The 27,536-nt window shown below is 42.2% G+C and overlaps 1 protein-coding gene and 1 long non-coding RNA gene across 9 annotated transcripts in view; one reads left to right on the top strand and one right to left on the bottom strand.

Moving 5' to 3' along the window:
- Window positions 1–17,876: 17,876 nt before the first annotated feature.
- On the bottom strand, window positions 17,877–26,893 carry LOC140653687 (uncharacterized). Of its 3 annotated transcripts, XR_012043186.1 has the most exons (5): window positions 26,566–26,893; window positions 24,908–25,143; window positions 23,674–23,780; window positions 21,497–21,526; window positions 17,877–21,362 (listed from the first exon to the last, which is right to left on the bottom strand). It is a non-coding gene; the product is annotated as an uncharacterized lncRNA (long non-coding RNA). The 3 variants fall into 3 exon arrangements; XR_012043185.1 differs by having other exon boundaries at window positions 17,877–21,526; window positions 24,922–25,143; XR_012043184.1 differs by having other exon boundaries at window positions 17,877–21,526.
- ANO5 (anoctamin 5) overlaps window positions 26,518–27,536 on the top strand; it is a 64,631-nt gene continuing 63,612 nt past the window's right edge. For all 6 annotated transcript variants that reach the window (XM_072866040.1, XM_072866042.1, XM_072866045.1 and 3 more), the window contains exon 1: window positions 26,518–26,698. In XM_072866040.1, coding sequence (XP_072722141.1) covers window positions 26,533–26,698 — 166 coding nt within the window. In that variant the 5' untranslated portion in view covers window positions 26,518–26,532. The remainder of the gene's footprint in view (window positions 26,699–27,536) is intronic.

Here is a 27,536-nt window from a genome sequence, read left to right on the forward strand (position 1 = left end):
GAATAGGATGGAAGAGGTACAAGAAATTCTAACTAAAAATTCTGAATAGCAGGCTCAATAAGAAAACTCTAGCTTAAGCTCAGGACGAATATGCCCTGAAACATAATAATTTATAATCATTTAAATATTGTATCCCATTAATATTTGTTGGTTCTTTCCAATTTTAGTTCTGGTAGTTTGATAATACTGAGACCTTTTCAATTCATATATTCCTAAACAATATTTCACTCCTCTACTGCATTCTCCTAGTTCACCAGCACACAAATTAAACTGATTGAGAAACAGGCTGCTTTCCATCTGCTACCAACAAATGTGATCTAATACATTAATTATATTAAAACCCTATCTTTGAAGAGTTTTTTAATAAAGTGCTAGAGAACCATTACCACCAGTTGTTCCAGTTAAACTTATTTTGGCTCACGGTATGGTCTAATATTCCAAACCACCCTAACTACAGTCTGCATTTGAAGAGCAAGTCATTAGTTTTCTGTTTAACAGCTGTCTGTCTGTATCGGTTTAGATTCCCAAAGTCAGATGCAAGACCCTCACGTTGCCTCTTTTCTTCTTGACTGCTCTGCTCAGATAAATTTCCCCATGACCACCACCTCCGCTATGTTTCCTAAACCCAAAATGAAGCATGGATTTGTAACATAAGCAGTAGGTCTTCATACTGGTTAGCCCAACACAGGCCGTCACACAAATGTTTTTGAATCCTGTTCAACATAAGTGTGTGGGAGAACTGATTCCTCCCCACACTTATTTCCATTCTTCTGGAATTGTGAAAAATCAGTGGCCTTGATTAGGTATTTTGTCAAATAGGTTTTGATGAGATTCGTAGCTGGAAGGATATTTGACTAGTTCTGCATCTGTGCTCTCCAGCAGAAACAGCTCATCAGCTTAGCTCATATATTTCAGCAGAAAGAGCAGGATGAAATGTCATGAGGCTGTACTGGATTATATGTGAGGTTTCCCAACCTAATTTGCTTTCATTTTTCCTTCTTCTCCTCCTCCCCGCCCCCAGTGCAGTATGCTTCAGTAAACCTCATATCTGACTTTCATAACTATTTTGAAAATTATAAATACCTCTTCTATGAAGCACTATGAAAAGTCATTGCATCACAAGCCTTACAAAGAGATGCTGAAAAAAATCTTTCATTAAAAGTGCATTAGGTGCTAAATGAATCTACAAAACCATACTCAGAGACCCATATATTGCCCGTATGGGGAATAAGGTATATAAAGTTTGTGGCTGGCAATCTGTTATTTAACTGGAACATTAATGTAATAGAAAGTATCTGCTTGTATCAGCAAGACTACCATCATAAACTTTACAGAGTAACCTCTTGCTGTAATAGCATTTCACAGGAATCACCACTGACAGCACAGAAAACATATGCACTGTAGCAATATACAGCAATATCCAATGGATAGTCCTTTCTCTTCAATGAATTTAATGCAAAATAAGAAAAGACATTATTTAAAAAGGTCAGTACTTGAATTTGATTCTGGATCTCAGATCCCCAAAATATAAGGGTAGAGTACCAACCTGATCCAGACTTTCCATTTTCTCTACAAAAAATTGAGAACTCACCAATGCTGAAATCTGGTACTAAATATATAAAGAAGGAAGAAATGTTCTCATGTGTGGCATGTGGTTTGTCCCCCTTATGTTAATGATATGGAACTTAAATTATACTTAATGGATTAAGATGTGTAAATTCAATTGAAGTTTCTGAGCCAAATCCTTAACTGGTGTAACTCAGATATAGTTCAGACTTAAATAACACCAATCACAGTAAGGAGGAACAAATTACTTAACTATGTCATTTCACTGACTAAAGAAAATATCACGTTTCAGTAATTTTAGCAATAGCAAGGCTTCAAGTAGCAGTTAGCAAGATGCTTCTGAAAAAAAATATATTTGTTATTCTCTTGGTGTCTGAAATAATTGAAGATTTTTTGTCTCAATGTTTTGTTTCATCTTCTATCACTGCAACACCCAACCAGAAAAATATGTGATGTCTATTGGGCTTCATTTAGACTTCATCAATGAGTGGTGGATAGGGGCTTTTCTGACCACCCTGAGGCTGGAATTCCTTTCTATCTTCCTGCCCCCATCCTCCAGTATAAGTCCGTGGACACATCACACTTAAAAACCACTGTGATTCATAACACTGACATTCCCCTTCCTCTCTCACCAATAGGACCTAAACAATATGTTCTGAGCATGTTCAACCCAATTGAAAGAGAGGAGAGGAATTCTCCATAAAGTCATTAGCATATTTATTTAGCTACTGGACAATCCAGATCAAAAAGCTTCATCACATTATAAAACTTGGACCTATCAACCCTATCAGTAGGACAGTATCCCACTGGAAACCACAAGACAAGTGGTTCTCAAGTTCTCCTTCTGAAGCTCTTCTTCTTTGCATAGAAAAATTATAAATGTTTGTCATTAGTTTCAGGTAGATTCTTGGCATTCATATGGGATAAAAGCAAAATGAATTAAAGTTCTTATGGAAATTAATACTTGTTTCTTAAAAGTAGAGAGAAGCCGGGGAGGGCCATGAGAGACAGGGAGTTCCTCAAAGGCACGATATCTGGGCCATCCCCTCTGCTAGCTTTTCCCCATCACCTAGCTGTTTTGCCATTTCTGCATGCTGACTTTTATAAATCCATTTTTTAGGTAAATATTAGATCCAAGGATTGGGTGACAGAATTTATAAACCTATCTCCCCTTGAGAATCTACCCTCAATGTCTCAGTTCCGTGTTGCCTGAAGAAGGGCGCGGGTCAGGTTATTCTACAGAACAAAACATAATAAAAACAATATTTTTTTTTGCCATGTAAATCACCACCGCCTGAGACAAGAAGCAAATTGTAATCTCTAATTGCAGGTTGTCAGAACCAAGTATTTTTCCCAGTTCAGTATAATGGGGAACAGCAGTGACAAAATGATCCCACATCTAAAAACATGACTTACTGTCTCCTTTTTCTGACTTTGAAAAGACTGAAAAGCCTTTGTCTTATTAATAGGGCATACTTTTTTAGAAGTACAAAGTACCTGTTTGTCCAGAATATTCCTAGATTAGATTTCAGAGCAGCCATACATCTACATTAGAAAATGCCTTGGCAAGCAGCTAAGGTTTGATTGTACAAAATGCTTCCGAGTAATACTTAGCAGATTATGCCACTAATTTTTTAAAGGCTAAAATCAAATCTAATCTAATAAAAAACAATTCAGCTGAACTTCCTGGATGAAAGGATAGGCAGGTGGTCCACTTACGTGACATCTTTACTTTTTTCTAGGATTTTCAGAAATATGGATGTAACCTAGAGACGCTCGCACTCCAAAGCCACTGAGCGCTTGAAAAAGCCATTTATAGTAAAATTTTAATAAGCACATTGATGACTTAGGAACCTAAATTCCCTTTTTGAAAGTGAGGTAGGCAGTGACAAGCTTAACTCTTCTAAAAATATAAGTGACACAACACCATAATTCCCCAATTCTCATGCACATAACCAATGTGAATTAAGCTTTTTATCTTTTAAGGAACAGAATTCTTGCAAATGGCAACTATTTTTCTACTGATATTCAAGCAAATAAAGAGACTATGTATACTTTCTACGGACTCTATTTTTATGTCTGAAGCTGAAATTATTTCATCTTGGAGTTCGTTAAGGCTAATTTTTTTCCATCTTGCAATTTGAGCAAGATCACTTCCATAGCTGTGGGCAGTTTATAGTAGACTTCTCAAAGAGCATCAAAACCAAATGAGAAAAGACAAATGCTTATTATGAAAATGTTTATATTTAGAATGGCGGAAAATATTTTGAATAGTTATTTCCATGGGAAGGGATTGCCAGAAAAGGAAGAAGGTGGCAATACATGTGTTTGCACCTCTTGCTAGCTGGGAAAAAGAAAGGCAATTTTAGTTTCTTTCTACAGACCCATTCTAGGTAGTCTGCCAAGATCCTAGCGTGGAAGCCTCACTCCCCTTCTGCCAGGTAGGGGGGCTGCAAGGGAAGCAGTGCACCCCAACCCATATTTCCTTCCCTTGCCATGCTGTGTGATAAATGGTCCAACTCGCTGCTTCCTCAGCCTCAAGGTGGGGCCGTCTGTTGGGGACTTGCCTTTCAATTTTGCTTTTTCCTTGCATCCAGAAATATGTTCAGTGCCTTAATTTCTCAAGAGGATTTTCCATCAGCTAAATATTTAAAAAAAAATTCCCCAGACATTTTCTAACACTCAGCAGTCTGCTAGGTTTTGGAGCAGATGATTACTTATTTCAGCACAGACTTCCCTTTTTCTTCATTTTTGTACAGCGCTTTGCACAATAGGGGCCTAATTATATTAATGGTCCTTTGCCTCTAAAGTCTGTAACTTGAAAGGGTCATTTCAGAGACTTGGGCATTTCCACCTGTGCCAAGCCTCTAATAACCTATTATTCTGAAAAGAAAAAATCCCCTAAAGCACAACAACATTTAAGGATCTAGCAGATCACTAAGTATCTAATTGAGACAGTAATACATTGACTCTCAGAAACCAGTCCAGTTCTATGAATTCACATTTTGTTTCCAGACAGTTTCAGATCCCTTGTCTAAAAGAACTGCACTGATCTAACCTGTTGATGATAACCTTTTCCCATTTCATATAACACATACATTGTGATAAACTAGTACCAGTATTCATACCCAAATTTGGAAGATAGCAATTTAGGACACAATGTTTGCAAACTCAGCAGGATCACTCAAAGCACTAAGGTACTCAGGCATAAAAATACACAGTAAGGGATCTTGAACTTGTAAATAAATGTTATTGAAGAATACTCCTGAGAGCAAGTGTGAAAAAAAATGGTTGTCAATAGCATATTTTAAATCAATGAGCTTATGAGTATTGGAATTTAGTGATGCTTGTGTGCTTTCTGACATTACAGTGCTTGCCGTGCTTGCTTTGCCTGATCAGAGCCTGTAATCTTTGCTGTTGCTATATTTCAGGGTGCTGATGAAACAGCCTGAGGAAGACTGGAAATACCTCTTTGAAATACACAGCAGGATTTCTCAAAAATGAACCAACAAAACTTTGAGAAAACTCTGCTGCAGAACCAAAAGCAAGAGAAAACTATGCACATTACAAGCATAAAGATATTTTGACATCTGGGAAATGCTCAGATAGCATTAAAATGGAGGGCAAATAATTGTCTAAAAAAATAATCAAGTATGGACAAGAGTCTGTGCACAGATGTAAGATTCCCCCAACTAAAAGCAAATATTTATCCTTGGTTTTCCCAAGGTTTTGTCCTTGGTTTTCCCAATTTATCCTTGGTTTTCAAAGGATAATGGTTATCCAAGGATAACCATTTATCCTTGGTTCTCCCAATTTATCCTTGGTTTTCCCCCCTCATGTGTATCCAGCTTCTACAATGGCAGAATGACAACTAACCCTGATTCTTTGACATGGTCTACATTAGGAGATATAGGGGTCACTTTAAATTATTTCAATTGCAGAAAATCACTTGGTGAAAGTACACAGCAAAAATTTTTCTGTCTCAGATGAAAGGCTGGAAGTTGGGGGAACAGAAATTGATGATGATCTCAAACTGATGATTTCATGGTAAGGAGACAAATAGGAAGTCTTCTCTCTGAAGTCATCACGCTACCAGAAAATTAGGACATTCTTTCTCACAAGGTTTTGCTGATATTTTATTATTGGTGATATTTCTGTGAGTACCCTGTGTGCAAAGGATGGAGCACTGCACTACAAAGCCTGTCATGAAAAGCAATCCCAACCAATGTTGATTTCATTTAAAGGTAACAACATAGGAAAAAAATGAGCAGAAACCCAATGCTCTCCTTTGCTATATATGGAACACTCTTGCCAAGAATAGTGCTCTAGAAATTTTTTTTCCCTCTTTCTGCTTTTGCTACACCTGTAAAAGAAGATGACTGCCAGCATGCAGCAATCAGTACTACTTTGTAAAACAGATGATAAAACAAACCTGCTTGTGGGAGCAAACAGCTGGAACCAATGATGTAGGGACTTTCCTTCAGCGCTGCATTCCTACAGATGGTCATAAAGTATTTGAGAAGGCAGCCTTAATATGTTTTACTTATTTTTCTATTTACTTAAAGAGAAGAAGTTTAAAGTTTCAAGCCTTGTGAGCCCCATGAAGAAAAACTTCAATAAAACAGGAAAAGAACTTGTACCTCCTGAATGATGTACATCACTAGTTGGTAAATCACAGCTTAGCACCTCAGAGTAGTATTGTGCAAAGGCAATACCTAGTCCATGCCACCTACAGACAAACCGAATTACAAAGCACCCAGGACAGTACCTGCAGCCCCCTTCTCTCGAACAGCTGATCACTACCCAGGGACACAGCCCGCTTGGCACGCAGATACTTGTGAGCTCTCTGCAGCAGAGACCATCTTGTTCTTCTGGGCATTTTTATACGCAACACTGAGCAGAAGGCAGGCACGCTTCACGACTGAGGCTCTGGGATGCTCTGGTGCAAATATAAATATATAAATGTCAGAGCTGTGTGCTTCTGGAAATAGAACCCGCTCTGTATATGATGGTCAGTGTTCACTCTTTCTAGCCATTTCCCTTCTCAGTCTGAGAAATGTGGCAAGGTTAGAGGGTTTCTATTGGAATTAGAATTATCCATCATTCTTCAGCCTCCTCAGGCCTGTAAAATATTTTAAAACAAAAGGCAGCGTTTAGTCTTACCCTGCAAAGCGTCAGCCTTATGGGCACTATATCAACAATGACTCTGGACGGCGACCGTCAGCCTAACGCTTGCCAACTAAGGGGGAACGTTGCCATCGGGCCGCCCGCCCCCCGCCCTGCCCAGGCGGCGAGGAGGCTCCGCCCCGCCCGGCCGCCGGCCCGGCCGCTGCAGGCGGCGGCGCTGCGCAGCGCAGGCTGCCGGCGCCCCCTGCCGGCTGGCACCGACCGAGCCGCGCAGCCGCCGCGCAGCCGCCGCGCAGCGGACTGGGGCCAGCGCAGCGCGGGGCGGCCTAGGGGTGACCGGCGGCTCAGCGTGGAAAAAACCAAACCGAAGAAAGGAGTCCCTCTCACTAAGGTTTGCCTGCCGTAAAAACAGTGTTAGCTATGGGTATTTTAAAATACACGTATTTGCACTTTATCTATGCACAGTTTCGTACGTTTGTGCGTGCGCTGTGATTTCCAAAGAGTCACTTGCCTGGCACCATGTGCCTGACAACAGATGTCCATGCTAACCGTGGCAGAGAATCTGTGAGGAAGAGCGACCTTCACCCGTCCGTGAGAGATCCGGGTTAGCATCCAGACTCTGCCCGTGTTCATGCCGACGGACAGTGTGTTCTTGCTGCAGTTTCTTGCCTGCGAGGAAAGGATTTTAAATAATGCCTGCTTTATCTGCAGGGCTACACTCGGGGTGCACCATGGGGACCCCGCACAACCTGGAGGGCCTGGCAGCTGGCCCAGTCCCACTGCCCCAGCCAGGAGCAGGGCAGCTGGGGGACACCGGGGCAGCCCCAGCCCCGGGCATCGGGCACCTCCGTGGGGATGGGGATGGGCGGAGGCCAGGTTAGGACATCAGCCAGGCTCATCTCCGTGGGGCCCATGGCCAAGCAGGGCAGGGCTGTGGGCAGGGGCAGGCAGGGCTGGTGGTACCCTCGGGGCCCTGGCGAGTTTGTCGTGTGTCTTCTGGGTCCTCCTGCTTCAACATTCCTCCCAACTCTCAGGTTTGTCTTCTTTTCTGCATTTATAAAGGGAAAGGAAAGGAAGTGGACACGGCAGGGGAGCCGAGCTCCCATGCAACACAGAAGGCAGGTCTGCATCAAGCTGAGTGCAGGGCTGGTTCTTGATTATTAAAGCTGACGGATAAAGACTATTAGGTCTCCTTGCCTGCCTAATATGCAAATTAAATACTTTCCTATACCACCCACAAAGAGCTTAAACAAACCCCTGAAGTGGATTAAGCAGCTAAGAAAAGGAAAATTTCCTAAATTTAGCAGGATGGAAGGAATAAAATGGTTTTTAAAAATACTAATAAGAATCTCACAGTAGCCACGTAGGTCTTTAACTGTACCATCTCTAGGCTGCTCTGGTGCCCAACCAAAGCCCAGAAATTAACACCTCATAATGAGAATTTTTTAGCACTTGTTATCCCACGTCACAAATTTATATTGAAAACACATATTTTAGTAGTCATGCTTAAAGCTGCCATTTTGTTTCCACTGCAGATATCAATTTTTTTTAAAATATGAAAAAATAAAAGCATGATTATATGGATTAAGTATGCAATTGGGACTTTGGAAATAGTCCCTTAATTAGTTTCCTTGGGACGATATCAAGTACCTAAGAAATAAGATAATAAGATAGAAATTTAAGTCACTGGAAGGTTTGAGTTCTGGCAGGACTGCTTTCATTTATTATAAAAAGAACAGAACAAATTTCCCAAAATGTTTAATGTCAGTACTTGCTGTTCTCCTTTCACAACAGCAGGAGAAAAAAAATTGTCTAATGCCCAAAAATGACATCTGTGAAAAAAATCTGTGCTAGAAAGGATGAAAAGAACATCTAGTACAATTTATTCACATAAATGCCCTTAATAGACTACACCATAAAACCCCTTTTCTCCCCAGTTTGTATAATAAAGAAAATTATGTTATTGATACTAGTGTTAAACCCGCTTTGTGTGGTATAGTAAATCAGACTCATGCTATGCTTAGCAGATGGACACGTTTCTGCTACATGCTAGGGACTGTATCAGTTAGCCATCTGAGAAAGTCTTATCAGCACATTCATCCCTGTCATCTAATTTTCATTTAAGGGCATCACTAAAATCAGTAGCTGAGATTTAAAAGGTTGGGAAAGCAACCAGATCACCAGAACAGTCTGTTGTTATACAGCCCATTTCAGATAGCCACGGATTTGAAGCTGGTGCTGCAGGCAGAGCACAACAAGAGTAAATTCAAGTAGCAGCCATCTTCCCACAACAGCATTTGAAATTTCACTTGAGGAGGCACATAGTAGAGTCAACCAAATTAACATTTTCACCATTATTGACACTACAAGATTTATTACTCCCTGTTCAATTTAAAAAGATTCCCTGGGGAAATTTTTAAGGGGTGCTTGCTTTATTAGTTGTCATTGAGTTGGACCATTTGACAGCTTGTGGGGAATGTCTGAATAACAAAATCCTTGCTAGAAAGAGATCAAGAGACCCCTGGTGACTGATACGGATGACATTGATCGTATTTTAGCATGATGCATTTAGTTTCCATTGTTAAAAGAATATAGCAGATTCATTTATAGAATGAATAGTAACTATATGAACTGTATACACAAAGGAGTCTGACTAGGGCTGTGATAGAACCTGGAGCCGTACAGTGCACACAGCTCTCACTCCCCCAGTAAGCAATAAATTTCAGCAAGATTACTGTATAGAGCTGGATTACTGTGGGGAAGAAGCACTAGGGCTCAACCCTACCACTTCTATGCTTGATATTCACAGAATCGCTCCATTAATGTATTACAGTGGCTGTGAGGTGGGGAGAGAAGGAAAGATGGGAGAGGAAGATTTCTATCATCTTAAAGCTCATGAATAACTTTCTTCCAGCATAAATGTAAAGAAACCATGAAACATTCTTGTACAAGCAGGATGTTGAAACAATAGAAGCGCTCCGGCAAATACAAACACAGGGTGAATTAGAGTCATGCACTCATGCAGTTTAAGAGGTATTCTTGGTATTAAAATGCAGAACACAAGGCTAGCTAACAAGTAACAAAACACAAGGTTAAGCACTGATAAGACTGGAACTATTTTTTCTGAGGGATTATGAGAAAAACAGAGTCTAGGAAACAGGAAAGACCATAAGTTTAATGAATTCACCCAGACACTAGAGCTTGTATAGAACTATGCACAAAGACACCAGCTTCCTCTAATACGCTGATAAGAACTTCTAGAAAAGCCGGAGTGCATCAAGTTTACATGATTACATCACCAGCATCGTTTGCTAATTGCCATAACCCATATGAAGTCCCTGCTGGATGGGCAGCAGCTATACATATTCTAGACTGAGAACTGCACTAAGATACCTTTCTACCATGGTTCCAAAAATTCCCTAGCCCCATGTATTTATTTTCCACCCCCTAGTCCCCTGGCAAATGTATAGTTGTGGCGTCCTGGTTGATCACCCCTACAATTCCAACCTGCAACCACTGAAAGCCTGAAAAATTACCATGTGAAGGAAGCAAAGGGTTTTTACTCGGTCTGTGAGCATTTGGGGGCATATCAGATCTGAATTGTCTAATCCTAGAGTTCATCCGAGGCGTAGTATGAATCGATCATTAACCCCACATCTGTGCTACATACTGGGCTTTGGCAAAAAAGTGTGCCAGGCAAATAGTCAGATTATACAAACCAAAGGAAGCCTGGAATCTGTTTCTCCAAGCACACCAAGGTTACTCAGCAGGAATAGCATTTGTCCCACTGTTTTTCTACCCATCTATACTTTGCTGTGTACAGCTACTGTAATTATACTTAACCCTCTCTGTGTTACATATGCTAATGTAATTTTCTGTACTGTGTTTGAGTCATCCATAATTCACTCCTGCCTTTCTAACAGAAAGCTTTATGCCTGTGGGGCTGGAACACACAGTTGGTTTTCTAATATGCCAGATGAATGCCCAAACCGGTGGATTACAGTCTGTTTCCTTAACCTTGACTCTGTTGTCAACAAGTCTATAGAACAAAACAGTTTTAATCACAAGAGATTCCATGGGGTAGGAGATAGTGTCAAGCAATAGCTCTAACTCACTGTTTCTGGTGATCTGGCATTTCTCCATTGCCAGGTTAATATCCTTGTCATTGACCTAACACAATTACCTTGTGCTAATTTTCTCTTGTTTTGGCCAGAACGAGAGAAATCCTTTTTGTAGAACAAAAAGAGTCTCAAGCATAGTAAACTTCTTACTAAAAGCATCAACTTCAGATGATTAACATTAGCTCTTGAAAATCAACATTGGACTCTCAGTTTGAATGAAATGTCTGTTGTTCCAGGTCTGAGACCAAAAAAGTCAGTGACTATGAATCTCTAAATGATGGCTAAAATAGAAAAATTATTGCCAGGTGTTCCCCAAATGAGAGCTTTGCACATCTTCCTAACTAGTCTGCTTACAGGAGGAGCAATTCAAGGGAGCTCCGTGAGGTACTGCAGTGCAATTCCATTCCTTACAGACTGCTGTACGCTGTGAAAGCCAGAGACAAGGCACAAATATTTCTTGAAAAGCATTTAACAACGAAGGAAAGGAAGAACACACTTCTTCACATTAAACCAAATCAAAATACCATGTTCAAGAACCTTGCCACAGATGACTAAACCTAGCAAATTGGATGAGTGTGGTTATGGTGAGCTGTGGCCATGGGTATCATACAGCAAGAAGTATCCTGCAACCAAGGAGCAGCACGTAAGATCAGCCTCCCTGAAAGAATGATTGATTGCAAGCAAAGAAGAAAGAAATTACATAGGATAGCTTTTTCTGGGGACAGTATTCTTCTTTGTGCTCTTTAAACCCAAGACAAAGCCTCTGGGAATGTAAGATGCTAATTTAAAAGAAATGAAAATGATTTCTAACTTGTCATATCAAACCCTTATATAAAAGCATTCCCATTCACTGTGTAATGCCTGTAATGCCTAAAGATCTTCTCAATTATATTTGTTTTCCGGTTGATTCTCCTCGTCTAAGAAAGAGATGCATTGCTATCTAAAAATGAGTGCTTCTGACAAGCTTTTTCTCTTTTTCAGTGACATTGTAACAGTAACAAAAAATGTTGAGCCATTAAGTTCAGTGCAAATTTTGTCTGAAAATGGACAAACTAAACATTTCAGGATTAGGTCCATAGAATTACACGATCATTAGATTCAAATAGAGAAATATTTATTCACCATGAATGATATCGTAACACTTCTAAAGGGACTGTGTTGGGAACAAAGGACAACAGTATCAGCAACAGCCCACAGTAGTCTGATGCTGAAACATTTTATATATTCAAATGTTAAATGTCAAATACTTGCAGACAAAGAGACAGGGATGCATTCAAAGGTGGCTTAAAATACTTGCTGCTCCCCACGGGTAACTGCTGGACACCAGGAGACTACTGTGACAGCACCTATCCCCTGAACCAGCAATCTCTGTTTCAGACAGCAGGAAATCTAGTTTTGCTAGGAAGGAGAAGGGAGAATACATGGCTGTGCAGGAAAAGCAGAAGGCCAGCCATGGAAGCAGCAAAAATCCTGTACTGTTGCCATACCCTCATTTCCTTCTTAAGGGAAAAGCATTGAAACTCTGAGAAGAGGAAAAGATATTCTGAGCTGGCTGGGAAGAGAATGATAAACGAACCTGAGGGTAGGAGGGAAGGCTGATTAGGGGAGGAATGGAAGAAAGGGGGATATCAGAATCAAGTGGGAAGGGAAGGGATCTGGAGGTGGGTAAGAAGAGCTAGGTAGCACCAGCGGGACAAGAAGAGAGGACAGAGGTGGAGAACACAAAGGCTCTGGGAAGTTTAGTTACATGCCAGAGGAATCCTTGGTAAAAAAAAGCTTGGGAATCACTGACATAAAACACTGTACATGATACAGCAGTAAACCTACATGAATTATTATTCAGATTACACATAACTTCCACTCTGTGTAGAAGTGTGAGACTGTAACAGGAAAAGAACAAAATAAGAGCTGTGAAGTGTGAAAGAAAGAGAGGGGAGAACTTGTTTTTCTCGGGTTATGTTTTTTACATACAGAGAGGAAAAAGTTTTCATTCTGAAATATTAAGAAAAATAATTTAAAAAATAGAAAGTCTCCATTAAAAAAGAGTACCTACTGCATTAATATCTTGTTCTGTGGTCTGTCTTACCTGTTACTTTTCCTTCTCTCAACTACACTTTCAACATCTAAATCTGTATTTTAGATGCATATGCCTAATGATCCCTAGCTATTGAGTAGACCTGTCACATATAAGAATCACCACCCTGCCAACTCTGGTATCTAAGTCTCAGTCAGGCTCGGTACTGGGAGGTATCTATATACGCCTCTTGCCATCAGAAAAAGGCCTTACTTCTCGTCATGTCCACAACAGCAGGTCAACTGGAAGGTGATCCTGGAAGTGAAGCTCCTAAAGGACAAGGCTGACAAAACCGCATCAAAGCAGTGCCTTTTGAATTCGCGAGAGTGAAAAATTAGAAAAGAATTAGCAGGAGACTAGGCTAGGTTTTTATACCTAGGAGCCATTAAATTGTACGTGAGGTAGTTCAGGTTTTAGGATAAGCTAGATAGGTACGAGGTGGGAGAGATCAAGGTACAAACTTAGGTAGGAGCGAAAAACTAAGCTAAGGTCAGGTTACTCTGGCAGGAGTTAAATACAATGCTATTATGGATTGTAACACTAAGGCAATTGTGAACTACCTCCTCCTGATTCCTGCTGCTTACTTTGCATTTTGAAACAGCAAAACGGGGCTGCAGCCAAGCCGTTTGTTTGGATTTGGCTCAGATATGTCTACACCCCACTGAACCAACTGATTTCACTGGCAAATTGATAGTAGCTTGAAACTTATCACTGGAAATTGTTTGTTGCACAAAGCCAAGCTCACTTGGCCAAGTTCACAACAGGTGTAATAAAACTAAGGAAAGTCTCTGGCACATTTTTCATACAACTCACCCAGGACTCTATTTCCTGACATACCCCTTATCTGCTAGCTAAGCAACTTCTGAGATGTATAGTGTAAAAACATGGAGCAATGTTCCTGTTGTTAATAATTTTATCATTGAAACTTGAGTTGATAGATTATCACTGGACTGTTTCAATCAAAAATAATGATGAGTAGTGACAAAGGGAACTGTTCTGGAAGAGCAGTTGATGACAATGTTTATCCCATCACTGTCTAGGCCTGTTTTTTAACTGAATGAAAATCCGTGGTGAAAGGGTCAGTGTTATGCCTTCTGTTGTGTTATGCCTTCTGTTATGCCAAAGGGTAATGCCTTCTTTGCCTCTGTCTTTAACAGTCAGAGCAGTTATCCCCAGGGTACCCAGCCCCCTGAGCAGGAAGACAGGGACAGAGAGCAGAATAAACTCTCCATAATCCAGGAGGAAGCCGTTAACAACCTGCTACGCCACCTGGACACTCACAAGTCCATGGGGCCAGATGGGATCCACCCGAGAGTACTGAGGGAGCTGGCGGAGGAGCTTGCCAAGCCACTCTCCATCATTTATCAGCAGTCCTGGTTAACACGGGAGGTCCCAGACGACTGGAGGCTCGCCAATGTGACGCCCATCTACAAGAAGGGCCGGAAGGAGGATCTGGGGAACTACAGGCCTGTCAGCCTGACCTTGGTACCGGGGAAAATTATGGAGCGGTTCATCCTGAGTGTGCTCAACAAGCATGGGCAGACCAACCAGGGGATCAGGCCCAGCCAGCATGGGTTCATGAAAGGCAGGTCCTGCTTAACCAACCTGATCTCCTTCTATGACCGGGTGACCCACTAGTGGATGAGGGAAAGGCTGTGGATGTTGTCTGCCTGGACTTTAGTAAAGCCTTTGACACTGTCTCCCACAGCATCCTCCTGGAGAAGCTGGCGGCTCATGGCTTGGACGGGTGTACTCTTTACTGGGTAAAAAACTGGCTGGATGGCCGAGCCCAGAGAGTTGTGGTGAACAGAGTTTACTCCAGTTGGCAGCCGGTCACAAGTGGTGTTCCTCAGGGCTCACTTTTGGGGCCAGTCTTGTTTAATATCTTTATCAATAATCTGGATGGGGGGATCAAGTGCACCCTCAGTAAGTTTGCAGATGACACCACGTTGGGAGGGAGTGTTGATCTGCTTGAGGGTAGGAAGGCTCTATAGAGGAATCTGGACAGGCTGGATCCATGGGCCTAGGCCAACTGTGTGAGGTTCAACAAGGCTAAGTGCTGAGTCCTGCACTTGGGACACAGCAACCCCATGCAATGCTACAGGCTTGGGGAAGAGTGGCTGGAAAGCTGCCCGGCAGAAAAGGACCTGGGGGTGCTGGCTGACAGCCGGCTCAATATGAGCCAGCAGTGTGCCCAGGTGGCCAAGAAAGCCAATGGCATCCTGGCTTGTATCAGGAATAGTGTGGCCAGCAGGAGTAGGGAAGTGATGGTGCCCCTGTACTCAGCACTGGTGAGGCCGCACCTCGAATACTGTGTTCAGTTTTGGGCCCTCACTACAAGAGAGACATTGAGGGGCTGGAGCGTGTCCAGAGAAGGGCAACGAAGCTGGTGAAGGGTCTGGAGCACAAGGCTGATGAGGAGCGGCTGAGGGAACTGGGGATGTTTAGTCTGGAGAAAAGGAGGCTGAGGAGACACCTTATTGCTCTCTACAGCTACCCGAAAGGAGGTTGTAGCGAGGTGGGGGTCGGTCTCTTCTCCCAAGTAACTAGCAATAGAATGAGAGGAAATGGCCTCAATGCGCCAGGGGAGGTTTAGATTGGGTATTAGGAAAAAAATTCTTTACTGAAAAGGTGGTCAAGCATTGGAACAGGCTGCCCAGAGAGGTGGTGGAGTCACCATCCCTGGAGTTCAAAAAACGTGTAGATGTGGCACTTCAGGGCATGGTTTAGTAGGCCTGGAGGTGCTGGGTTGACAGTTGGACTAGATGATCTTAGAGGTCTTTTCCAGCCTTAATGATTCCATGATTCTATGTTAGGAATCCACACAGGGAAAGTTTCAAATCTAGCTTCTCATATAGTATGCAGTCATGGTGATTGCACTCAATGCACCACATAATCACGGTGGGGAACATAACTGTGTTTCAGAGTTTCTTGTGAGAGAAAAGTAATAGAAAGAATCAAATCTTTCCATATCCCAGCTCTAAAAACAACAAATGACACCATCAAGAAAAAATTAGTGAAAGCTTATGGGAGACATGTGAAACAGGTTTCTCAAAATGTAAAAGAAGGGCTCATGAAGCAGCATGGGACACTGACTTTATTTCAGGAAAGGATCGTGTAAAAATTGCTGGTCTTTGGAAAAGGAAGCTCTCTTATATGATTCAGTAAGACGTACCATAGTAGAAGAATACTATAATCAATTCTCCACTGTCTGATAACACCGCTAAACTGATTAGTGTTAAGAAAGGTTGATTAAAGCAAGTGCTGCAACTGCTGTTGACCCTGACAACATCTGCAATTGTGCTGAATTAGAGAATATGAGCCCCAATCTAGCAGCAAAGCATGATCCTGAAAATGAATTCAGAACAAAGATTATCAGACGTCTGGTTAAAAAGCGTTACAACAGAAGAAGAAGAAGAAGAGATTTTAAACATGAGTTCTGGGGCATGCAGATAGAAAAATAATGATGGACTCGTAGACCATTAGCATTTCTTAAGGGCTGTGGAATGGAGATACTAAACCATAAGCAGACAGTCAGAAATATTATTTAAAAATAGTGTGGATGCTCCTAAGTGCAAGGTAAATATAAATGCTCTGCCTGTTTCAGCTTTCATTTGAGTATGACAGGAAATGTGTGGGGAGGATATCAATTTTACAAGCAGAAACGGAGGAATGAAGCTTAATAACTTCATTACTTTGTGAAAGTACAAAGGAAATGAAGAAAAAAGCTGCAGCAGGCCAAGGCAAAGTTAGCTGATACAGATGGTGCCTCATTGGCTAATGATTGATAAGAGCAGTGATTACTGACAGTTTTAAAAAATGTCATTCTATTTTAATTCTCAATATGTCAGACCCAGGAAAATTAAATCACATCAGAAGCCACAGACCTATTACTGAAAGGCCAATTTTTATGAAACTTTTCCTCAATAATTTTGATGGAGAGATTAACTAAAGCCTACTCCATTAATGTGAGTTAGACAAGTTTGAGGAGAACATCAGGCAAAAATGGACTAAGAACTGTTGTACTTGCAGGTACTGCACAAGGCTTTGCTTCTATTTCCAAAGATTGCTTGGAAATCAGAGAGTAAATGACCTTGATATTCATAGTAGTAATATCATTCAAGACTTCTGTCAAAACATGCAGATGTGCTTTGAACTGAAAAATGAAGTAGCATCGCTTGTCTTAATTAACGTAGGGATGGATCAGGAAAGCCGGTGTTACCTCCTATGTAAAGGCACATTGACTCCTCTAATGCACCCATGAGAACCGATGGGGCAGGGTATGAGGTGATTCAGAGTCAGACCACGACACTTGCAAATCCTGATGCTGCAGCTTCTTCAGTAACCCATGGAAAGGCATGAAGGAAAATATGATCACTGAGTCCTTGTGCAATTGACTGGTTTTAAAAGCCAGGCCAAAAAGTGCTGTGTGTTTTATACTAGCTCATTTCTTGATTCATGCACAATTTAAAATTGTGAAGCACAGACTATGCGTCTGAGAAGCTGAGTATGATTGTGCTGGAAAACTGAGAGAAAATTGAGGACTAAGTTTGGTCCAAGAAAAGGAAAGGGTATTCTAGACTTAAAGGTCTAGCTTGAAAAAAACCAACAACAGGAGTTCTTGAAAAATAGACCTACTAATATATTTGCAGTACCAGAGTTTATGTACCAGATCACACAAATATTACTTTCTCTCCTTTACAGTACAGAGGGCTATCAATGTATGTTTTTGTGTTCATCTTTTATGTTTGATAAGGATAAGCCCAGTAATTTCAAGCATTTGATAGATAGGCTAATACCAGCTATTTTAGCAGACTGACTTACCTGAAGATTTAACTTAAAGGGAATCATCCCAAACTATATATTTTATGCTCATTAATAGCAGAAGTAATGAATTCAACAATCAGGAAAAATACAATTAATACAGTAAGACTTGAGGATTTCAGAAATGATCCAATTAGTAATTATGGATTAACTACCGTGGTATCTTCTTGGCTGTTTTCGTATTTGAACTGAAGTGTGAAACAGTAGAACTTCTAAAATGAGGGAAACAAGAAATGACCAACAAGACTCTTCCTCATATATTATGCACTTGAATGGATATCCAAGAGGGCATAGTTAGAAGGCACAACTAGTTTGTCTTCTGAGAAACAATACAATTTACAATTCATGAGAAGAACTACATTATAGACAATAGCAACGATCTCAAGAAAAGAGATTTGACTTTTATTAGAGATGGCATAGCTCCTCTTATGAATTCAGTGGTTTGACAGGAAAGGAGAATTAACATTCTGAGAGCTAGCGACCGAAAAAGTGTTCAAATGGCAGATTTGTTGTACAGAAATTACAGAATTATGTGCTGGCCTATTTGTGTTACACTTTGGCTTTCCTACCTGAAGCCAGAGGTAAACAGTAAAAAAAGAAATTATATTGTTGGCACTGGTAGGCCTCTTTGAAACCAGATGAAACAAAGTAGCACCTTGCATTTGGAGGGCTTTTATCTATTCCCCTGAAATTTTAAATACACTTCTTGGCCAATGAACATTTTAATTTGATATGACATTTTTCTTATTTATTGCTTCTATTCTTTTTCACTCTGTTCCTCACAGGCTCTGCTTTTTCCTGTTTAGAATGGGTACATAAATTATTAGATTATATTGATTTCATCCTACTTCATATTTATCTTACCTTTAAAATACTGATTTTTAGATACATCTTTTCTGCTTAAATTTGTCACTTGACTTTTTGCCCGATCCTTTGGATTCTCTTTGATGTGGCTGAGGGTGCCTGTGTGTTCCACGGCTCCTTCTGCTCCTGGATGCTTATCATGTTCACAGAGCTCACACAACTAATCTGTATGCCCAGCCTGAGCTGTGGCTGGGATGGACAGGCCAGCTGGGGCAGCCCTGACAACTCTGCACAAGAGTTCCCCTGGGTGGAGAGATAAGCGCTACATTATTCAGACAGGATCTGCAATAGGGATCAACTAGGGCTAGAGACTGGAGAAAGGCTAGAAACCATACGGTCACTGTAGCTCACACAGTGGCATGGAAAAGCTGTGAAAATGAGAAGGAAACTGAAGGGCTGCAACGACCAAGAGCTACCAGCTCACTTCTCAGTTTTATTAGAATTAAAAACAAGACTGTATCAAGTAGTACTGGATCAAGGCTGATGTCATCCACTCTTTAATTTACCTCTTATGAGAAAGGCTCCCTTCCAGCATACATTAGTGTTACTACATCCATCAGGGTACAGGCCAGCACAGACATCCACATCTCCAGACACCTGGAAGCATGCAGCTGGGTTGTGAGATAGTATCAGCCAGTGCACAGCCCCAGGAATGTGGGAAAACCTGTGCGTGCTTGGGTAGGGTTGGTTATTGCAGAAACACCTTAGTCACCTTCCTTTCTGCCTATGACCATCACACAGCCTTCCCCCAAGCAGACAGATCTACACGCCCACCTTCATCTTGCTTGCTCCTGTAAATGCTTGTTTCTAGCTTTTTCTCCTTCAGTCTGATCTTTTCTGTCACCATAGAAAACTGCATATTGTTTTCTTTCCTGGCCCATCTATCTTCACCTATTTCTGCTTAGAATTGCTACCTGCAGCCCTTCACCTAGACCACTCTGTAAGATATGAGGCCTTTGCAGCTGCTTCCCTCTGCTTTTGCAGGGAAGGAGGAGAATGGGAATGCTGGCAAAGAAGGGGAAAATAGGAAGCTGCAGGAGCTTGTGAAGGACAGAAACCTTCAGCCAAGGCGTTGGAGCTAGCCTGCAGAGCCTACCCAAGGAGAAGGGCTGAAAAGAGATGATATGGCTTGATCAGTTGATGTCAGAGAAGCCAACATGGAAAGATGCTTCCTTTGTTTAAGTTGTTTATAGGGGTGCTGTATACGTGCACTACAATGAATGGAAGCTTTGAAAACTAAGTGGAGGTCTACCAAAGATGTAGAATTTAACAATAATTTATAACAGCAAATATGAAACATTTTCTTAAAGCTCACATTATAACTACTATTGTTCTTCACAGAGAATGTTATAAACAGCAGAGAAGAGCACAGTCATCAATACTGCCCATAGGATTAGACAATCATTTGTACTATTATTTCTCTAATTCTTACCAGACAGCCAGCTAAATAAGTTGTGCTTGAATATCTCGCACAAAATAACTTGTGCTTGAATACCTTGAAGGGCTTATATTTTTCTGGAATTCTTTACAAAGCTGCTAATCTCTTGGTATAGTTTTTATACAGTTTGTAATAAAATATGTAATCAAGCACAGTTAAAAATGTGCATATGTAAGAGATGCACAAGTAATTAAAAGGTGTATACAAAAATTTGTGGTTATCACTAATTTATTTGTGATGACAATATTATTGGTGTGTACCTATCTCATACGTAACTGCCTTTTTTTGTTCTCTTGTCCTTTCATGATACCTTTATCATTCAATTCTGCTTTATTGTCTAAGCTGATTAATGCACACTGAACTGAACTGAATTTTTTAATATTTTTGCTAGAGCTACTGAGCTCCCTGCATAATTTCAGTGCTCTGGCTTTCACACATGAGCCTCATTTACTCACTCCACAATCCTCTGTGTTTAAAAAAATAACATAATTCGATTTTACTTACCCGTTTTTCACTCTGGGATAATCAACAAATACAGGTAAAAAACCAAAATGAAGCATGAGGTGTCAGCACATCTAGTTTCACAGGAAAAAACACTATTACCACCAGAGGGCACTAAACCCTGAGAAACTAAATTGTCTATAAAAGGACAAGAGAGAAAATGGATGATTTCACTGGAAGCACACAGGAATTTACTAAGATGATGCAACTTCTTATCTTAACATTGTCATTTAAGTGCCAGAACTGATGAAGTGGCTTTATCCCAACCCTACCGCATTCAGTAATCTTTTATGCGAGCATACCTATCAGTGCACAACCCATTAGAATTAAATACTGATCTTCACTCATGCTGTTCAGGAGCAGTTTAGCAAAATCAATGGAACTATATCCACGGAGACATGATGAGAGCAAGGAGTCATGCCTCAGACATTGTTAGTGAATGGATTTTGTACATATTCAAGTATCCTTAAGAATGTCTCTACCAGCAGGAAAGAGATGAATTCTTAGTCCCCAAAACACACCGAAGTAATTTTTTCTTGTCACCTTTTTTTGTGGTTTCTTTGAATTATTTTTTTAAGAAGGCTTTGATGGCAGCTGTAAACCGGGCAATCCAGTTCTGGGAGTGTAACTGGAAGATTACAGAACTAAAATGTCTGCTTGTGCTTGAAACGGGATGCAGGCTTCTGTTAAGATTACCTTGATCTCTAGCAGCTCTCTCAAAATCTCTGCTGCTCACACAGAGTGCACAGAGCCGGTGTCCCCTTCTCAGGCTTTCCTCCTCCAGCAGCCAGCACCGCTGGGGTGTGGCTGGGCTTAACTGGGACTGCACCCATGCAGTTTCCTTGCCCTGGGGAGAGTGCAAACTGGGTAGTTGATTTTAGTTCTACTGTTGCAAATGTGTAGTAACTCCGGCCAAGAAAAAGGTTGATTATAGTCCGTAAAGTCATCTGTTTGTTTAGACATCATAGGTATTATTCTTACCTGCACCGCTTACTGCAAACAGCTGACTAACTGAAAAGTGATGGAGTAGAAAAAAAATACAGTGAGTCATAATGAACTTCTGCACACTATGTAAAATTTTTTACTTCCTTTGAGAAGTGTTTGCATTCTGCTGCCTTGCACCGAAACTCTTTATGGCACTCTCTTTTCATTTCCTGATGGCTTTAGGGCTGTGTGGCAGCACGCACAAAGAATCAGCTGTCTCAATATACAAATTCAAATGCCCATCCCATCAGCAAGAGTTGCTGTATTTCTTAGTGCCTGATCCTGGAGTGGTATTTAAGCAGCTGGGTTTAGCCTTAGGAACTGTGTATTGCGGGAGGGGAAGAGTCGGATGTCAAACAGCCTCTGAGTAAAATACAGGAGTTTACGGAGCCCTTACTGAATCTCCAGACAGACTGACTCTCTGGTCAGTGGCTATTACATTCCTTTCTTTACAGTGGCAACCTTCCCAGGAGAGCGGTACTTCCCCATCATCTCTGTCTCCTGCCTACTTGCTCACTCCCACCCCACACCTACCCCAGCCTGCAGGCTGGTGGGGAAGCCTTACATCAGGAGAGGCTGAACCCCCTCCAGTCACAGTAATTGGCCTCTGATCTCCCACACTGCAAGCATGTCTTGAAACTTTAACTAATGTTATCACCTGGGATACAGAAACTGCGCTTCCTTTCTAGTGCATTTAAAAAGAAAAAAGCCTCCGGAAGTTCCAAGGTTACATGATAACTGAGCAGTTTTGGGTATCATAATGCCGGATTTGGGCATATAAAGCATTGGAACAGGCTGCCCAGGGAAGTGGTTGAGTCACCATCCCTGGAAGTATTTAAAAGACGTTTGGATGAGGTGCTTAGGGACATGGTATAGTGGTGGTCTTGGTAGTGTTAGGTTTACGGTTGGACTCGATGATCTTAAAGGTCTTTTCCAACCTATACGGTTCTGTGATTCTGTAAACTTCCATCTGAGTCCCACTTTACCTTTCTCAGCCTGTTTGGTATCTGGTCCTACTGGTCTCTAAAAGATTCATTTCTTTCCAAATGACACTATTACTTATATTCTAAAGGGCTAATTCAAAGACAGGGAAATAAATTGGTTAGCTCTTCAACTAGAAAGCCTCAACAGCCTTTAATCAGTTGACAAAAGCACACTCGTGAAGATGTGGGAGGCAGCAACATTTGTTTCTGGGATGCAGCCCGCGTGCGCTGAAATCTCGCAGCAAAGCGGCCATCCGTGCGGTTGTTCAGCCATCAGAGGAGAAAAAGCAGGTTGAAGAGGCTGAGAAGGAGATATACCACTTCCCTTTTGTTCCCGTATCGTTTTCAAATTCATGTTTTGTTATTGTGTCTATGTCTAACTTGTACTCACAATCTGATTTGAAAACTTACTAAAACTCTGCATATATAAAAAAAACTTTTTTAAACAAAAGGAGTGTATGCAATACACATATCTTAAATAGCAGAAAATTGCTGCACCTTCTGAGACTGTGACGTGAATATATGACATGCACAGCATAGGGAATCCTGAAAGTATACACTATCTGAACAACTTACAGGTAGGTTCCCAAGTGGTAATGCAAAAGCTGTATATATTAGATTCCTTCCCAGAGGATAGATAAGAGAGAATGAAATTTTTCAAAGCATTTAACTGATAGACAAAAAAGCTCAATTTTACACATGATTTAGGACTCAGGGTCATATTTTCAAAGATGCTTTGGTGCTAAAAGGTTTAGACAATTCTCTAACAGGACTTTCAAAAGTTGGGATCTCAGGTGGTAAGTTGTGAGTGGTTTTGAACGGGCCCTGAGGTACCTACCTGAGACAATGATGGGCACAGAGATATCTTTGAAATCTGGCCCTTCAATCCCACCAATTTTCTGCATTTAAATAATATTTTTTTTAAATATAAAATCAGTTCCATACTTTTGAAAAAGCCCATCAACAGAGAGCAAGACTTTATAAAGGCTATAAACTATCTGCTCTCCTTTAGCACACACAGTTAAGGATTATGCTTTGGTGCTGAACATCCTAAGTGTGCTCACTGATAGTAATTTCTGGTGATGCTTGTTACCTACACCCACAGCCTTCTAGGTATTTTTTTTATTTTTTGTTTTATTAGAAACAGTGTTTGAACTCCAGACCACTAAAAGCAGAAATACTATGGCATACCTGGTTATTGTATTGATATTTCAGGAATAAAATGCTCCTGCTGTTGTGTGGTTCCCCATTTCCTCCTTTGTTTTGCCCGTACCCTTTGCTTGCAGTGAGTCATGGGGCTGAAAACCCAGAAAAAAAAAAAAGATCAGTCAGTTTAACAGGTTGACCTGAATCATGGTATCACCTTATGATCGATCATCAGTGAAAATGCCAGGTGGGAGGGAAAAAAGTCTGTGCCTTTTGAAGGAAGCATGGTCCTGGATCGCTTGGGCATACTGTGAAACCACCGAGTCAAACAACGGCTGCTTAAACTCTGAATATATAAGAAACCTCAAGGCCGGGTATTGCATGGACCTCCTGTGCGCCTGCCACAGGCACAAGGCCTTCCATAGATAGCTCTGTCTGGGATAGCAGACTTCTGTCCCATCCCTAACACAGGCCAATGTGTAATTTACACTAATTCAGTGCCTCAACAAACCATGACCTGTCCAATTAGAGAGATCTGCAAAATCATCTTTGGCATTCTGGATGTGGTACTTACACAACTTTAGGTATGGTTGGCTTCACCACTGCACATGCTGGGTGGAGCTGGGAAGAGCGAGCGTGTAATTACAAGGCAAAACCCAGCGATGGCTGCTGCAATTCTTGCTGTTTCTGGCTCTTGTTGAATACTGCCTCTAATTGCATCTTCTATGGGCATAAAAGCATTTATCCGAGATATATAATGCTGTGAGGAAATTAAAGGCTTAGAAAATACAGCTTTTAAACTAAACCTTGTGACCTGGTGTGTTGTATGCCGTTACAAGCTGTTTAAAGGCATCCTTTGGTGTGCTGTGCCCATGCTCTTTGTTCCCGCCACCCTGCATTGTGAGATTAAAAACTAAACTAAACATTTCAGACTTTGGAAAGCAACCAGACACATTTTTAGATCTTGCTCCTGACTAAAAATATACTTCTCAAAGCAGTAATGCCGCACAATACAAAGGCCTAATACTGTACGTAGACCTGAACACAAGCCCAGTACCTGAACTGACTCACTTTACTTGATTAATTTTGTGATTAAGAAATCCTGTCATGAAACCGCTGTTGTGTTCCAGTTGCCCAAGTAACAAAACTCCCTATCAGTTTGGTGCATAAAATGGTTACTTAGACAGGAAAAGCTGAATATACAAAAAGTTAATCTGAAAGAAGGCCTGAGAGGATATTAATGAACAAAAAATATGTGAAATATATGTACTGAACAAACCTGTTGGAAACTACCTCAGATTACTGAAGGAAGTGATGAGGAGACGGGGCTGTTTGGGACACAGAAATGGCACCAGCTCCGGGAGAAGGGACAGCAGCTGCGACCGGAGCCTCACGTCCTCCCCGGCACCATCGGGCTCTGGTCCTGGGAGATGCCCTCTGCTTCAGAGATCCTGAGGGAACCCAGACTAGATTCATCCAGACTGACAGACCAAGACAGTGTTTCTTTTCCAACACCTGGAATGAAAGACTTACATTTCTTCTGCCACCTTTTCATGCCCCATTTCCCCTTCCTCAGGCTTTATTCTTATTTCTTTCTCTCTCCCAACTACTACTTATAAAGAACCCAGGATTGTTAGCCAAAACAATGTTTTTGCTAGCTCTGAATCTGTAATCAGGACAGCAAACAGCATTATGCTTTATTGCCTAACACCAGCTTAAATTTGCCCTGTAGGTGGGAGAACTGTCATCTGTTCTTGACATCCCTCTAGGTTCAAAAGAAAGAGCAAATTTATCCTCAGTAAAGAAGAATCAGTGACTGTACTAGTTTTGGCTGGGATAGAGTTAAATTTCTTTGTAGTAGCTTGTATGGGGCTATGTTTTGGGTTTGTGATGAAAAGAGTGTTGATAACATAGGGATGCTTTAGTTACTGCTGAGCAGCGCTTACACAGAGTCGAGGCCTTTTCTGCTCCTCTCCCCACCCCACCAGCGAGCGGGCTGGGGGTGCACAAGAAGCTGGGAGGGGACACAGCTGGGACAGCTGACCCCAGCTGACCAAAGGGACATTCCACACCGTAGGACATCATGCTCAGGAGTAAAACTGGTGGGGGTAAAGGTTGGCAGGGGCTGCTGTTGCTCAGGGGCTGCTGTTGCTCAGGGACCGACTGGGCATCGGTCAGTTAGTGGTGAGCAATTGCATCATTTGTTTTTCTTGGGGTTTTCTTCCTGTTTTTTTTTTTTTTTTTTTTAGATTATTAAACTTTGTTAATATTAACGCACTAGTTTTTTTCAATTTTATTCTTCAGATTCTCCCCCCCATCCCACTGCGAGGGGAGCGAGCTGAGGGCTGTGTGGGACTTAAGTTGCCAGCCTTAAACCACGACACTGACCCACAAGGGAATATTACTTTACGCCACTTCCTTTCCCCTCTTCTCTCATAAAAGATCAACTATTATAAAAGATGCAGACAGGCAAAAAAAAAAAAAAAAAAAAAGAGAAACCCTTTGCTACATCTAAACGAAGAAATCAAACCGTACAAAGGGGTTGCTTTTCCAAAATGCCACTAAAGGAGCGTGCAAACGCTCGAGATTTACTCAATATTCACGCTTTGGATGTTTTCCCACTTCGCCTTCGGTCATTTCTCTCTACGCAGAGGAAAAGCAAAGGGATTAATGGCGATCTTACAAAGGCAAACACCTTCTCCTCAGGGGACAACGCCCCCCTCCCCTCAGGGCGAAAGAGTCGCTCCCGCCCGGGCGCGGTTCCCGCCCGCGGCGGCCGACGGGCGGGCAACCCGCTCGTCGGCCGCCCCGGGCGGGAACCGCGCCCGGGCGGGGGCGGCCATCGGTTTCCCCTCCCTCCTCCGGTTTCCCCCTCTCCGTGCTCCGCCTCTGCGGGCACTGCGCATGCATGGGCCGGCCGCCGAGCCCCTGACTCACCCCCCTGTTCTCCCATCCGCTCCCGGGAGGCATCTCCCGCCGCGGGCGAGGAGGAGAGAAAAGGCGGCCACCATGAATCGTTTGGGGAAGAAAGCGAATGAGACCCTCATCGAGATGGCTCTGTCTGCGGATGGTAGGAGACGACGGGGAGGGTGAGGGGGGGGAGAATCGCTGCTTTGTTCCGTCTCCCCCCACCCCTCCCGGTGAGGAGGGTGCTGCGGGGCCGGGCGCGGCCGGGGCTTCCTTCCCCGTGGTGACTCAGAGGCCGTGGAAGCGTCGCGGGTGGAAGGCAGCGGAGCGTCCCGGCAGCGGACGCGAGCCTGACGGTAGTGGGGAGGTGGGGGGGTCCGGTTCCGCCCCGGGCCTTTGCAGGCAGGCGTCTGGGAGATGGGGTGGGTCCCGGATGAGTCCTGACACCTCCTGAGTCTGTCTTTTATCCTCCGGCTTCCACTGAAAAGAGCAAACAACGAACACATTTGCATGAGCCTGAGTGTAGTTTAATTAAGTCTTTATTAACCCCCAAAAAAACTTGAAAAAAAAGGTTCCTACCTCAGCAGGCTGCTCAGAACCAAGACTAGAGGTAGCCCTTCATTTTTCTCTTTAAGCACACTTCAAATGCAAAGGTTGCTTTTGCCGAACTGCAAACTTTTAGCCTTTCACGAAGCACCAGCTGGGCTCAGGCCGAGATGAGCTGCTGTCTGCCCGTAGCTGAGATTGTCATGCCAGGAAGGTTGAGAGCAGCCCAGGTCACCTCGCTGGGAAGGTGGGAGCAGCCCCTCTCCTGCCTCGATCTATCCCAGGTGCGCCGGAGCCCGCTCAGCTTTGTGTGAGGCCTCCGCACCAGTTGCAGTGCAGGCAGGGGGTTTGTGTTGGGGCCTTGCTTTTTTGCAATAGCCGGGTTACAGTTTCCACTTGGTGTCAGTACGTAATGTAATTACTGCTAATGAATAAATGTGGTAATAGTATGATTT

This window comes from Ciconia boyciana, chromosome 6, assembly GCF_034638445.1.
Source record: "Ciconia boyciana chromosome 6, ASM3463844v1, whole genome shotgun sequence".
NCBI lineage: Eukaryota > Metazoa > Chordata > Aves > Ciconiiformes > Ciconiidae > Ciconia > Ciconia boyciana.